This window comes from Ictidomys tridecemlineatus, chromosome 4, assembly GCF_052094955.1.
Source record: "Ictidomys tridecemlineatus isolate mIctTri1 chromosome 4, mIctTri1.hap1, whole genome shotgun sequence".
Classification (NCBI taxonomy): Eukaryota; Metazoa; Chordata; class Mammalia; order Rodentia; family Sciuridae; genus Ictidomys; species Ictidomys tridecemlineatus.
Genome location: NC_135480.1, coordinates 162,164,669 through 162,178,192, shown reverse-complemented (window position 1 = coordinate 162,178,192; position 13,524 = coordinate 162,164,669). Strand labels below are relative to the sequence as shown.

The window sequence follows — 13,524 nt, the reverse complement described above, 5'->3', positions numbered from 1 at the left end:
AGAATTCTGTTTCTGCTCAAAACCTATTGAAAAATAAGGTTTAGCTTTATTAGCATAAATAAATCTTGAATAGTAATATAATTATTAAATGATATTCCCAAATGCCTAAAGTGATTGAAGCAATAAAAGACAAAAGTCCTTGGATATATGTAGTAATCCCCTCCTGTAACCATCTTCTACCATAAAGTTCTAACAACTTTTCTAACTACTGGGCACATAATCTGAAAGCACTGTCACTACCACACCCCAGTTTCTCAATAGGAATGATGTTCACCATCTGATAAAATAAGTGTCCACACAAAAGTTTATTCTCTTACCAAGATCCTGTACAAATATCTAACTTCTTTCTCAAATCTATTTTCCTCAATTGTAAATGGTATTAATTCCTATGTTGCAGAATTGTTGGGGATCATAACAGAAAAGTGTTTAGCACAAGGACATGAGCATATAAACACTCAATATAGTTATTGCTTATATTATTATGATTCTTTCATTTTAACCCATAATTAGCCATAACCTTACAAGAATTCCACGTATCCTCATTCATTAAAAGCAACAATATGTACATTTACCATTTCAAAAGCTTTGGCTAAGGCAATGAATGGTCTTTGATGCAATTATCATATTTCTTCAAGACAGTAAATATTCTCTGCTATGTTGTAATTCCAGGAATAGTCTAAAGCTCAGAAAATGGCTTATGAGTTCAGTTCTAATGTTTACCCCCTGACCCAACAATCTAATTACTGGGAAACAAAGATTCCTTCGTCAATCTTCAAATCAATAATAATTTTTGATGGCTATAGACTATGCCAATTTCCTCACCTCACCTGAATCTAAGATGCTCTAGTCACAAAATTAAGTAATATATTCAAGAATTATATAAACATAAGTATCTTTTCTGTTTTAATAAAAATAAATAAGAACAAGTAGAAAACCAAAAGTTTTCTTTGGTGGCTAGAGAACACCTACATGACCAGATGGTTTTCTTCAGAGTTACCCAAAACAACTCAAAAGCACCTACTTCAGCTTGGCAGAGTGCATGAAGACCTTGTAACACCAAGGCTGCTGGAGTAGCTTGATCAGGCTTGGTGCACTCATTCAGCACCTGAGAAATAGCTGCCAACATGTCTGCACCATGTTGATAGGGCCTGCAAGAAATGACAATTTAAAAACAAAATTAGAGCTTACTATCCCCAGTTTTTGTTTTTGTTTTTTATAATACTCTGATTAAACCCAGAGCCTTGTACATTGAGCTACATCCTGGCCTTTTTCTTTTCTTTAGTTTTGAGACAGGTTCTTGCCAAGGTGACCAGGCTAGCCTTGAACTGTGGTCTTCTTGCCTCCACCTCCCCAAGTGGCTGGGATTACAGGCATCTACCACCACACCTATCTCCATTCCCAGACCTTTTGAGCAAAAAGCATCATAGCTTTTCTTTCCCCAGGTGCCTACTATATGTTAACCCTCAAATAATAACATCATGGTTTTCTTCAAATATTTATACCATGTTGATTTCTACTGACAATGCTCATTTTTTTTACATTAAAAGTTATTCAAAAAACACCTTTTAACAAGTTTTATTCTCCTAAATCAGAAATCCTATATGGTCTGAATTGAGAAAAACTCACGTCTATAATAATGATAAAAAAAAATACTGACTTATCTTATTGAGATTATTAGTAAAGACAGAACTATTTCAGCCTGGTATCTGCTCTGAGACCAGGCACTATGAAAACAGAGATTTGATCAGGAGATGATTTATGGTAGTAGATATACTAACGTGATAACACCACAGTGCTAATGATGATAAAAACATTGATACAGATTACAAGTGACTGAGTGCCTGTCTCCCACCAGGCACTTCCAGACAACCTGACTCATCCTTCTCCCCTTCCTCCTATCTGTTCCACATTTACTGTGCTGTGCCCAGAACATCTTTAACTGCAGAGTTACACAGGTCTATTCTCAGAATTCCTGCTTATCCTTCAATGATATATTTTTTTCCTAATTAACAAACTGTCAATTGAGGAAATGGCCTGACAGGATTCCATTCGTTCACTGCCCCACAAATGGAAATGGTTTTATAAAGCTGAAAAATTCCAACATATCTTAAGGTAGTATCTGAAAGGAACACTGAATAAGTTATCTATTGTCTCTGAACTGTTCTGATAGCCAATCTCTCCTGAATCTCAGCCTTAAGTATGTAAAATCAGAATGTCTGCTATTAACCTCTCTCAAATCTGAAATTTTTTCCATGCCAACACCTCAATACAATGCAGACTTCCAGGTATTGGGCTGCATATTTGTAATATATATTTTTTTAATATAATGTGGACTGGGGTGATTTTGTGTGTGTGTGTGTGTGTGTGTGTGTGTGTGTGTGTTGTGTGTGTGTGTGTTGCAGAAAGGCAGAAGCCTAGAAAAGAAGCAGAATTGCTAGGGCTTAGATTCCAGTAATTCTGACCAGGATTTTACTTGAAACAGGAATTATCCATGTGATCAAAATCTGAGCCAAATGTCCACCCAATTTCAGGAAGCGCCATTCACACCTCGGTCACTGACAGTAAGCAAAAGGCTTCCAGAATGCTACTAGGCAGAGGCGTAATTAACACACAAAACTGCAAGACTAAAGGTGAATTCAAATACACTCTATTTCCTCTGCAAATATTTTTACCTTACCCCATGCAAGAAAAAAAAAAAAAGGAAAGTTAGAGCTTTGCTCTTGCATTTCAGTCTTACCTCCTCTAACCTCTTTAGTAATCTCTAATCTAGAACAGTCAGCTGTCTGTCTTCACCTATGGGTTAAATTTTGGATGGAAATTCAACATTATTTACATCCTTGTTATAAAGTCCTAATAATTCCATACAGTGAGTCACACATAAGATCTTCACTATAAAAATGCTTTTTTTAAAATTTTTTTTAAATATTTTTTTTAGTTGTCAAAGTACCTTTACTTTATTTATATGCAGTGTTGAGAATCGAACCCCAGGACCTCACATGTGCTAGGCAAGCGCTCTACCACTGTACACAACACCAGCCCTCTTCCCTATAAAAACACTTGTAGGATCAGGTATAACATAGGCAGAATATAAAAAAAGAACAGCTTAGGACTGTAATCCACTTAGTTTTCAGGAACTTACATACAGAAAAATAGAAAGCATGACATCATATGTTTTACTGTAATATTAAATTGTTATCCAGAAAAGTATATAAATATCCCATAAGTTTGATACAAGACTAGACCTGAAAGGGGAAGACATACTTGCTTCTCAAAGTTAATGTCCAAGAGTACTAAATATTACAATCAAAAAACATGCATTGAAAAATTCTTTATTCTTTCATATAATAATATTTTTTAAAAAGTAAATATTTATATATGTATACAAGTATATATACATGTATATATATATATCAAAATATATCCAAGAATTAAGCACATTTTACCTTTGCTTGCATATATCTCTGATTGATGCTGCTTTTGCAATCAGTTTCTCCCACTGCAGTTCCTTGCCCACAGAGAGAGAAGGCACATCAGACATGGCCATGAAGCGTTGTAGCTCAGGATACACACGGTCCTAATAAGGCAGTTTCACAAAAAAAGGTAATTTCCCAACATGAGTTGAATAATCATTATCTCCTTTTATGCAACAATGTTTACCTCCAAATCTTACATTTGCATTGGAAATTATAATGCATTTCTTCTAATCAGCAGAGAAGAATGCTGTTGTGATTACTGAAGATTTTCGTACAGACCCATGTACTGTATCATTTCATAAAAAAAAGAAGAAAGTGGCTATGTCTCATCCTAATTACAAAGGCTCTAATCACTTACAACCATATTTCCATTACTTTCTCACACAAATGGAAAGATAAATTTCAGAAATAAGGAAAAAAGATTATTTTATATTCTCAACTACTCTGAGAGCCAATCACAACTGACTATATTATAGATCAAATACATCACAATAAATCAAAATTACTCAGTGCAATCATTGATGCCACTCACACCACTACATCAAAGCACTGTTCCACATAATGACATTTTTCTTCACTGAAAGGAACATGTTAATACTCATACAAGTGTACTTCTGAGCTTACCTGTTTTTCCCACAAAGATGTCAACAGGCGCAAAGTGACACCTCTTAGTTGTGGGGTAGTTCCAAGCAGTTGGATTACTCGCAGAATCTGTCCTACACACACCTAGGAAAATATTAAAGAAACGCTGGATTTATAAATGTAAATGTAGACAGTCTTAAGGTTAACAAAAGCATTTTAAATTCCTTGCTATTAAGTGAAGACTGAAATGGAAACTTGCTGAAATATTACTCATCTTCTTAGAGGATGGGAAATAACTATGGGAAGGGCTAGCTAGCAATCCTGGGGGAACAGAATCTTAGAAAAAACAGGACCTCAGAGGATCTCAGAGAAAGTCAATGTGAAAATTTGGATATGAAGTGACTTAGAAGAATTAATTCTTGGGGGTAGGTAGGGGAGAATAGAAGTACTTTGGATTAAACAAAGAAGAATGAAAGGAAGGGATAGGGAATGGGAATAGGAAAGATAGCAGAATGAAACAGACATTATTATCCTATGTACATATATGATTACATGACCAATGTACAACCAGAAGAATGGAAAGTTATATTCCATATATATGTCAAAATACATTCTACTATAATGTATAACTAATTACAACAAATTTACAAAATTTTTAAATGATTAATTCTTAAACATGGCCCAATAAGGGAAATAGTTATTGGGGCTTACAATTTCATAATACCAAATTGAATTCAATGTACTATTTAGGTCTCATTTTCTTTTTTTCTCCCAAGTAAACTGATTAATATACTAACCTTGTGAACACCAAGCATAGGCAAAGTATACAATATATCATTATATAATATAGGTTCCAGTGGTCTTCCCAATTTGAACATCAAGACTGGAATCAGATTTGGTACCTAAGATGAATGTAAATATATATTAACTACAACTTATTCTAAAAGCAAGCATCAATTTATAATGCAATGTTTACCTCTTTTTTTCTTGAAAGAAATATGACAATGAATAAATCAGAAAACAAAAATGTCAGTTAGCTATTTGTTATTAATGGCAATACCAATAGCATTCCACTTTTTATAATTAGCTTCCAAAGTATTTTTCTTAAACAACTATAACATTAATTCAGAACAATACATAAATTAATATATATTCTACCCCAAAGAAATCTGTAGTTATAACAAAAAGTCAAATTTCAGCTGTATTAAAAACAACAAAATTGGGGCTGGGGATGTGGCTCAAGCGGTAGCGCGCTCGCCTGGCATGCGTGCGGCCCGGGTTCGATCCTCAGCACCACATACCAACAAAGATGTTGTGTTCGCCGAGAACTAAAAAAAAAAATAAATATTAAAAATTCTCTCTCTCTCTCTCTCTCTCTCTCTCTCTCTCTCTCTCTCTCTCTCTCTCCTCTCTCACTCTCTCTTAAAAAAAAATAAGTCCTATAATATTGAAACATTCAATGGGTTCCTCCAATGCAAAATAATTAAAATTGGTATATTATAAGGGGATTAAGAATTAATGGATTAAAATTTCAAAAGGTTCCTATTTCAATCTTTACATGTAACAAAATGAGAAAAGCAATTTATTCATGGATCACACAATGTAAATTGTTAAGATGAAAATATTTCACAAATTCATTTACAAATTGAATGCAACTCCTATCAAAATCCCAGCTGGCTTCCTTGCAAAAATTAAGACACTGGTCTTAAAATTCATATGTAAAAGCAAGAGACACTAAATAGACAAAACAATCTCTAGTAGGAAGAACAAAATTTGAGGACTCAAATTCAAATCTGGAATTGGGAAGTTTGAGAAACCCCAAATTTACTACAAAGCTACAATAATCAAAACAGTACAATACAAACACAAGAATGAAAATACAACTCAATGGAATAGAATACAGGGTCCAGAAATGAATGCTTACATTTGTAATCAGTTTGTTTTCAATAAATATGACAAGAAAAAATGTCAGGGGAAAAGAAAGGTCTCTTTATAAAATAGTGCTGAATTCCATCAACTGGATAGCTACATGCGAAAGAATAAAACTGGACCCCTTTCTCACATCACATGTAAAAAATTAACTTAAAATGGATTTTAGACCTAAATATAAGAGCTAAAACTAAAACATGTCTAGATAAACTTGTAGATTTATGTAAATAGCAGCATTAATCACAGTGTTCCAAAAGTGGAAATTATATTAATGGTCAACAACTGCCGAACTGAAAAATAAAGTGTAGGATAACTAAACAAAGGAATATTGTGCAGCCATAAAAAGAAATGAAGTACGGATACATGCTACAACACGAATGAACCTTAAAAAATTAGGCTAAATGTGAAAAGTCAATCATAAGACATGTGTTATAGGATCTCAATTATATGAAAGATATGCCCAGAATAGGCAAATCTACAGAGAGAGAAATTAGACTAGTAGTTGCCCAGGACTTTTGGGGAGGGGTGGGGCCAGGAAAAGGGTTAGGAAATAGGAAATAGTGAATAACTTAAAATGCCTATAAAGTTTCTTTCGAAGGTGATAAAAATGTGCTCAAATTGACTGTAGTGAGATTTGTACAACTCTGCAAATACACTAAAAGCTGTTGAACAGTATACTTTGAATGACTGGCCTGAATATAATATTATATCTTAATAAGATTACTTTTAAAAATCCAATTCAAAATCATTTGCTGAATCTCTACTTTGAGTGAGCACAAAGGGAGTGCCAAAGTAAAAAATGATCTTCCACGTACTGCATTTCAAAGGTTAGTTGTCCAGTATTTGTTAATTTCCACTATCTGTTCTAATCTTAGAAAGCTTGTTCCTTCTAAGGTTAGAAGACATCTACTTTAATTCAATTTCAAGAAGGAAAAATATCTTTTTAACCCCACCAACAAAACAGTGACGGTTAAACATTAATTCATTAGTGATCCTGATTGTGCTTGACCATGGCAGCTCATGGAGCCACACATGCAAGGACTGCAGCCTCTCCGCACACAGGCAGAATTTATGGTGTTTTTAACAGAACAGAAATTCTATCACTCTCTCAGCTTGGGCAAATGAAGGGAGACAAATTTTTGAATTGGCTTCTTATTTCCCACTTTAATTAAAAACAAAAGGTTATCTTAGATTGCCTTGCACTCATCTCAAATGAATTATACCCTTGTGGGAAGATTTCTACCAAGACACTCTGACAGATTCTTAGTTCTGGGAAAGGTAATCAACACATTTAGTGGCATCTTATAAAATAGTGTATTTTGTCATGTGGCTTTTAAACAAATGTTTTAATTATATTGTCAAGAAAGAAATAAAGCACCGTATTTATGCCTAAGAGTACAGGTTTGTTTTGTTTTGTCTAAAGAGCCCTGGCCCTACTAGAAGTTATGTGTTTTTTTCTCTGGCCACCTCAGAAATAAAGAAACAGAGTAGGAAATAGTCTTAGACTTAATAAAGTTTTGAAAGATGGTAGCCCAAATTAAAAGTCCAGTTAAATGGAGAGAATAAAACATTAGTTATTTTACTTGGAGAAAAAAAAAAAACAGATACAGTTGTATATCCATAGAAAATATCTTTTTTGCATAATGTTAAGTATGGGTTGATATGTTCATAATAAATAACATGTAAATATATTTATTTACTTGAGATGTCAATACCAGCTCTTGAGCCTTATACTATTTCAGAGGCAGGAAGAAAAGAAAAATAAAGAAAATAATACTCAGGCTTTTCCTTAAATTTAAAATAGGCTGGTAAGGACCTGTAATTAACTGTCTTAAGACCTGGATTCAAAATCTCCATGCTTTCTCTTTTCACATTCAGAGTTCAAGTCTTTGATAAACAAATTGATTTAGAATCATTGGATTATTACAGGAGTTCCCATAAGACTATCTCAGTAGATGTCTCAGCAGATATCTTGCAATCCAGAAAGGAGTGGGCAATATAATTAAAGCAATGGGGGTGGGGTAGGGGAGGACCAATACTACTATATCTGGCAAAACCATCCTTTAGAAATAGAGAAATAAAGATATTCCCAGAAAAATCAAAGCACAGAGATTTCACCACCACAAGATCCGCCTTACAAGAAATGTTTGTTTTTTTTTTAAAAAAAAGTCATTCAAGTTGAAAAAAAAGGACATTAGATAGAATACAAAAGATTAAGACAGCATTAAATTTTCTGGCAAAGGTAAATATGTAAAAAATACAAAAATACTATAATGTGGTAACATGGTGCATAAGTCGCTTTTAATTCTGGAATATGAGTTAAGACAAAAGTATAAATAACTAGAAATTTTAAACTACAGAAACGGACATACAATACAAAAGAAGTAATGTGTGACATCAGAAAGCAAAAAGTAAAAGAACAGAGTTTATGTGTGTAATTGAAGTTTATATATGTAAATTGTCAATCAGCTTAGAATAGTGTTACAGCTATATATGATTCATGTAAGTCTCATGGTAACCACAAAGGAAATAATTATGAGATACACAAAAGAAAATGAATATGGAATCAAACACAAAACCCATACAATGAAATACAAAAGAAGACAGCAAGAGAAAAAAAGAGCTAACAAGATACCAGACAAAAAGCAGTTAACAAAATGGCAATTTTAAACCCTTCCCTACTGATTTTTTAAAGTAAATGAATTAAATTCTGAATGAAATGACACACAATGGCTGAATGAATGAAGAAAACAAGAATCAAGTATAAACAATCTATAAGACTCATTTTAGATAAAACATAGTATGAAAGTTAAAAGGGTATTCAAAACAAATGGTAACAGAGAACACAGTAAGCATACTTAAAATAATAGACATTAAGTGAAAATTGTCACAAGAGACAAAGAAGGACATTATATAATGACAAAAGGGTTAATTCTCAAATATATGTTTATATATATATATGAAGCTAATATCATAGAACTTAAATATAAAAAGCAAACATTTGACAGCAACACAATAATAGTTGAAGGGGGAAATAGAAACAACATAATGATAATTGAAGACTTCCATAACCCATTTTCAGTAAGGAAATAGAGGATTTGAACACCACTACAGACCTATTGGTCCTAACAAATGTACACACAGCAACCTACTCAATAACAGCAGAAGGTATGTTTCTATCAATCACACGTGGAACAGTCAGCAAGAGAGATCCTACAATAGGTTACAAAACAAATCAACAAATTTAAGAGTTTGAAATCATGCCAAATGTCTTTTTCAACTACAACAAAATGCAAAACAGAAATCAATAATAGAGGGAAACTAAAAATTTCACAAATATAAGGAAATTAGGCAACACATTCTTGAACAACCAATGGATCAAAGAAGAGCTCAATAGGAAAATTAGAAATACGTTCCCACAAATGAAAGCATAACATACCCAAACTTATGGAAAGAACAAAAAGTACTAAGACGTCTAGAGCAGTAAATGTCTAATCAAAAAGAAAGATCTCAAACAACCTAACTTTATACCACAAGGAACTAGAAAACAACAACATTACTTAAAGGAAGAAAACAAACAGGTATTTTATAAAAAGATCCATAAAATTAACCCATTTTTAGCTAGGTTAAGGGGGGGAAAAAGAGATACAAATATATAAAAGTAGATGAAAGTAGAAACAGTGCAATCAGAGTTCTTTGAACAGTCCAGTCCGGATTTATGTTGACTAACACATTCTCATTCCTTAAAAAAAAAAAGCTGATGTAAAAGAGGAGACATTAAAACTATGCTGAACAATAAAATGGATTATAAAAGATTAATATAAATGATTTTATTTCAACACACTGTGTTATCTAGAAGAAATGGATAAATTCTGAGTAATATAAACCTACTAAAACTGAAACATTTAGAAACACAAAATCTGAACAAATCCATAACTGGTAAGGAGATTGAATTCATAATTTAATTTATTTTTAAAAAATTCCCAACATGGTAAAACACACTTGCAATCTCACCTATTCAGGAAGATGAGGCAAGAGGATTGCAAGTTTGAGTCCAGACTAAGTAACTTTTTTATTTTTTAGATGGGACTCTGTCTCAAAGCAAAAAATTTACAATGGTGAGAGAAGTAGCTAAATGGTAGAGTGCTTACCTAGCATGTGTGAGGCACTGGGTACTGCAAGAAAAAGAAAAAAAAACTCACAACAAAGAAATTCTAAAGATTCAATGGTTTCACTGAAGAATTCTATCAAACATTTCAAAATTAACATCAATCGTTCCCAAATCCCCACCTCCCCCCCAAAAGATGAATGGAAGAAAATACTTCCAAACTAATTTTGTGAGGCCAGAATTACCAATACCAAAATTGGACAAATATATTACAAGAAAGCAAACTACACGACAATATTCCTGATGAACACACATGCAAATATCCTCAAATAACTACTAGCAAACTGAATTCAGCAGCACATTAAAAAAGGTCATTCACCATGATCAAGTGGAATTCGTTTCAGGGATGCAAGGATGTTTAAAACATGAAAACCAATCAATGTGACAGATCACATTAATAGAACAAAGGACGGAAATATCACATAATTATCTTAAGAAATGCAGAAAGAGCATTTGACAAAATTCAATGCTTTTCATAATAAAAATAGAAGAAAATTAGCTCAATATAAGATCTGAAATTATAAAACCCCTAGAAAAGCTTTATAACATTGGTCTCAGCAACAATTTCATTGATCTGACACCAAAAGCATAAGCAAAAAAAGATAAAAAGAGTAAAGTAGATTCTATCAACTAAAAATCTTCTCTGAAGCATAGCAAGCAATAAACAGAGAAAATTGCAACCCACAGACTGGAAGTATTTGCCAGCCATTTATCTCATAAGGGGTTAATACCCAAAATATGTAAGAAACCCCACAACTCAACAAAATAATAACACCTCAATTTTAAGAAGGCAGAAGGATATTTCTCCAAAGTAAACATACAAATGGCCAACACAGATATAAAAAGTCATTTAATGTCAGTAATTGCTAACTAAATACAAATCAAAACCATTTTGAGATATTACCTCACTACTGGTAAAAATAGCCATCATTAAATTCAAAAACGAAAAAGAAATGCTGATAAGGATGTGGAAAATTTGGAAATTTCAGGCACTGCAGGTAGGAATGGAAAATGCTATAGCCACTATGAAGAACAGTATGGTGGTTATTAAAAAACTTTAAATGTAAAAATAAAATAAAACTATCATAAAATCCAGCAATCCCACTTAAGAATATTTACCTAAAAGAATTTAAATCAGAATCTCAAGGAGACATTTGCACTCCTATATTCCTTGCAGCATTATTCACAAGAGTTAAAAACAATATAAATATTCATCAATGGATAAGTAGATAAAAAGAATGGGGTCTGTGCTATTTAGCCATTAAGAAGAAGGAAAACTTGACATATGATACAACTTGGATGAACTTTGAGGACATTCTACCAAATGAAACAAGTCAACCACAGAAAGACAAATAGTGCATGGTTTCCTTATTTGTGATACATAAAGTAGTCAAACTCTGAGAGCAGAAAGTAGAACTATGGTTGTCAGTGGACAGGGGCCGGGGAAACTGAAGGGGTGCTATTCTCTGGGAATACACAAACTAAAAACATTCTAGAGATCTACTGAATAATGCTTATATAGTTAACAACACTGTATGGGTTACACTTAGAAATTTGTTAAGGTAGATTTTATATTATATTTTTACCACCACCACCCCCCCCGCCAAAGGAACATGGGATTGTTTTAGAAGAGGTGGGGCTGGAGTTATGGCTCAATGGTAGAGTGCTTGCCTAGCACAGGTGAAGCACTGGGTTCAATCCTCAGCATAAAAATAAAAATAAATAAATAAAGGCATGTGTCCACCTACCTAAAAAAAAAAAAAAATTAACAAAAAAGAGTCAGAAGAGGACTTATTGAGTTCATTTAGCTTAACAACTTTATTCTACATATGATGAAAGTGAGGTGCAGTGGGATCACAAGGTTTATTGATGGTGAAGCAAGGATGGCAGCTCATGCTTTAGCTCACCCCTCCTTTCTGTCTTGGCAGAGAGGCAGGAACAAAGATTCCAGACTATATATTATAGGAATGAGGAGCTGTCATGGAAGTCTTCCATTAATTGGCCAGTTCATGGGGGGGGGGGGGGCAGGGGGTACAAGCAGGAAGAGTCACAAACCAGCATCTCCCTGAAGTCCAGCATACAAAGAACAAAGAAATTCTGCTCTGGACTACAGGAAAAACATACTGGCAACACTTATGAAGCTGTTGCACTGCCCTCCCCAAAATTACAGCATAATCTTTTAGGCAGTTCTATAATGAAAATCATGCTTTGTTCCTATCCATCATAGCATCAGATAAGAGAATATATAATGTCTGTAACTATCCCTCTTTCTTAAAACTATGGGAGATAGCTCATACTTTATTACTATATGAGGGATATAGCAATAAATTAGTATGAAAAGAAAATAAAGTTGCCAGTAAAAAGAAATAACTCAGAACATGATGATCCAATGTAAGAAAGAGGCAAAAATCCAAGGCAATATCTGGTTTTCTTTATCTTTTCAGACTCATGTATTATAAAACTGGATCTGACAAAAGTGCATTCTTGGTTCACATTTTATTTACATACATAGACTCAACAAATGCTGACAATCTTTGCCTAAGACTTTGTTCTGTGTGGGGGGGGGGGGGGGGGAATGAACCTAAATTCTACATATACAACTGTGTTGCTGTGTTTGCCATCTATAAGAGTGGCAAGATAATAGTATGTGTAAAGTTAGAAATGAAAAGAGAAAACATTAATTTTTATAGAAGAATGAATATGCTTGAATGGTATGTGCAAACAGAAGCATAAATGTACTCTTCAATAATTTTAACACTGAATGGGACTTTTGAAATTTCTCACTCTAGCCAGGTACACTGGCACACATTTGTAATCCCAGAAAATCAGGAGGCAGAGGCAGGAGGCTCACTTGAGCCTAGGAATGCAAGATCAGCCTAGGCATCATAGCAAGAACCCATCTTTTAAAATAATAATAATAATAATAATAATAATAATAATAATAAATAAAAATAATTCTACCAAAAATGGATATAATGCACAATTAAATTTTGAACATTAGTTAATTCCATATTCCTCAATTACTTGACATTTCCACTTAGGGAGTCTGCTTGTTAAGTAATCCTTGGGAAAGCAGTCCATTGACAAGTGCTGAAAAGCTAATTATTTCCTCCACTTATAAGGAATCTGCAGGCATGTAGCAGCATCAAAAGAAAGGTAAACATCGTATAATTTTATGCCTCAGATTCAAATTATATTTACATCACAACATCATAACTACACAAGCATTCTAGAGTCTTAAAGTGTATGCTTTGAGAGTTGCCTCACAAGGGAAGAAATGTTTCTAGATGATGGTGATATAGCACTCTAGCTGTGTCACTCTAGCAATTCCTATCCACTTGAGCATCTGATCTGTAGTGACTCCTCAAATAA

General features: G+C 33.5%; 1 protein-coding gene across 8 annotated transcripts in view; it reads right to left on the bottom strand.

Annotated features, from left to right (window-relative positions):
- The window catches only part of Focad (focadhesin), a 281,898-nt gene that overhangs the window by 149,285 nt on the left and 119,089 nt on the right, over window positions 1-13,524 (bottom strand). For all 8 annotated transcript variants that reach the window (XM_021733689.3, XM_078047698.1, XM_078047697.1 and 5 more), the window contains 4 exons: window positions 4,853-4,957; window positions 4,098-4,199; window positions 3,444-3,574; window positions 1,022-1,148 (listed from right to left, as the gene is read on the bottom strand). In XM_021733689.3, the coding sequence (XP_021589364.1) occupies window positions 1,022-1,148; window positions 3,444-3,574; window positions 4,098-4,199; window positions 4,853-4,957 (465 nt within the window). The remainder of the gene's footprint in view (window positions 1-1,021; window positions 1,149-3,443; window positions 3,575-4,097; window positions 4,200-4,852; window positions 4,958-13,524) is intronic.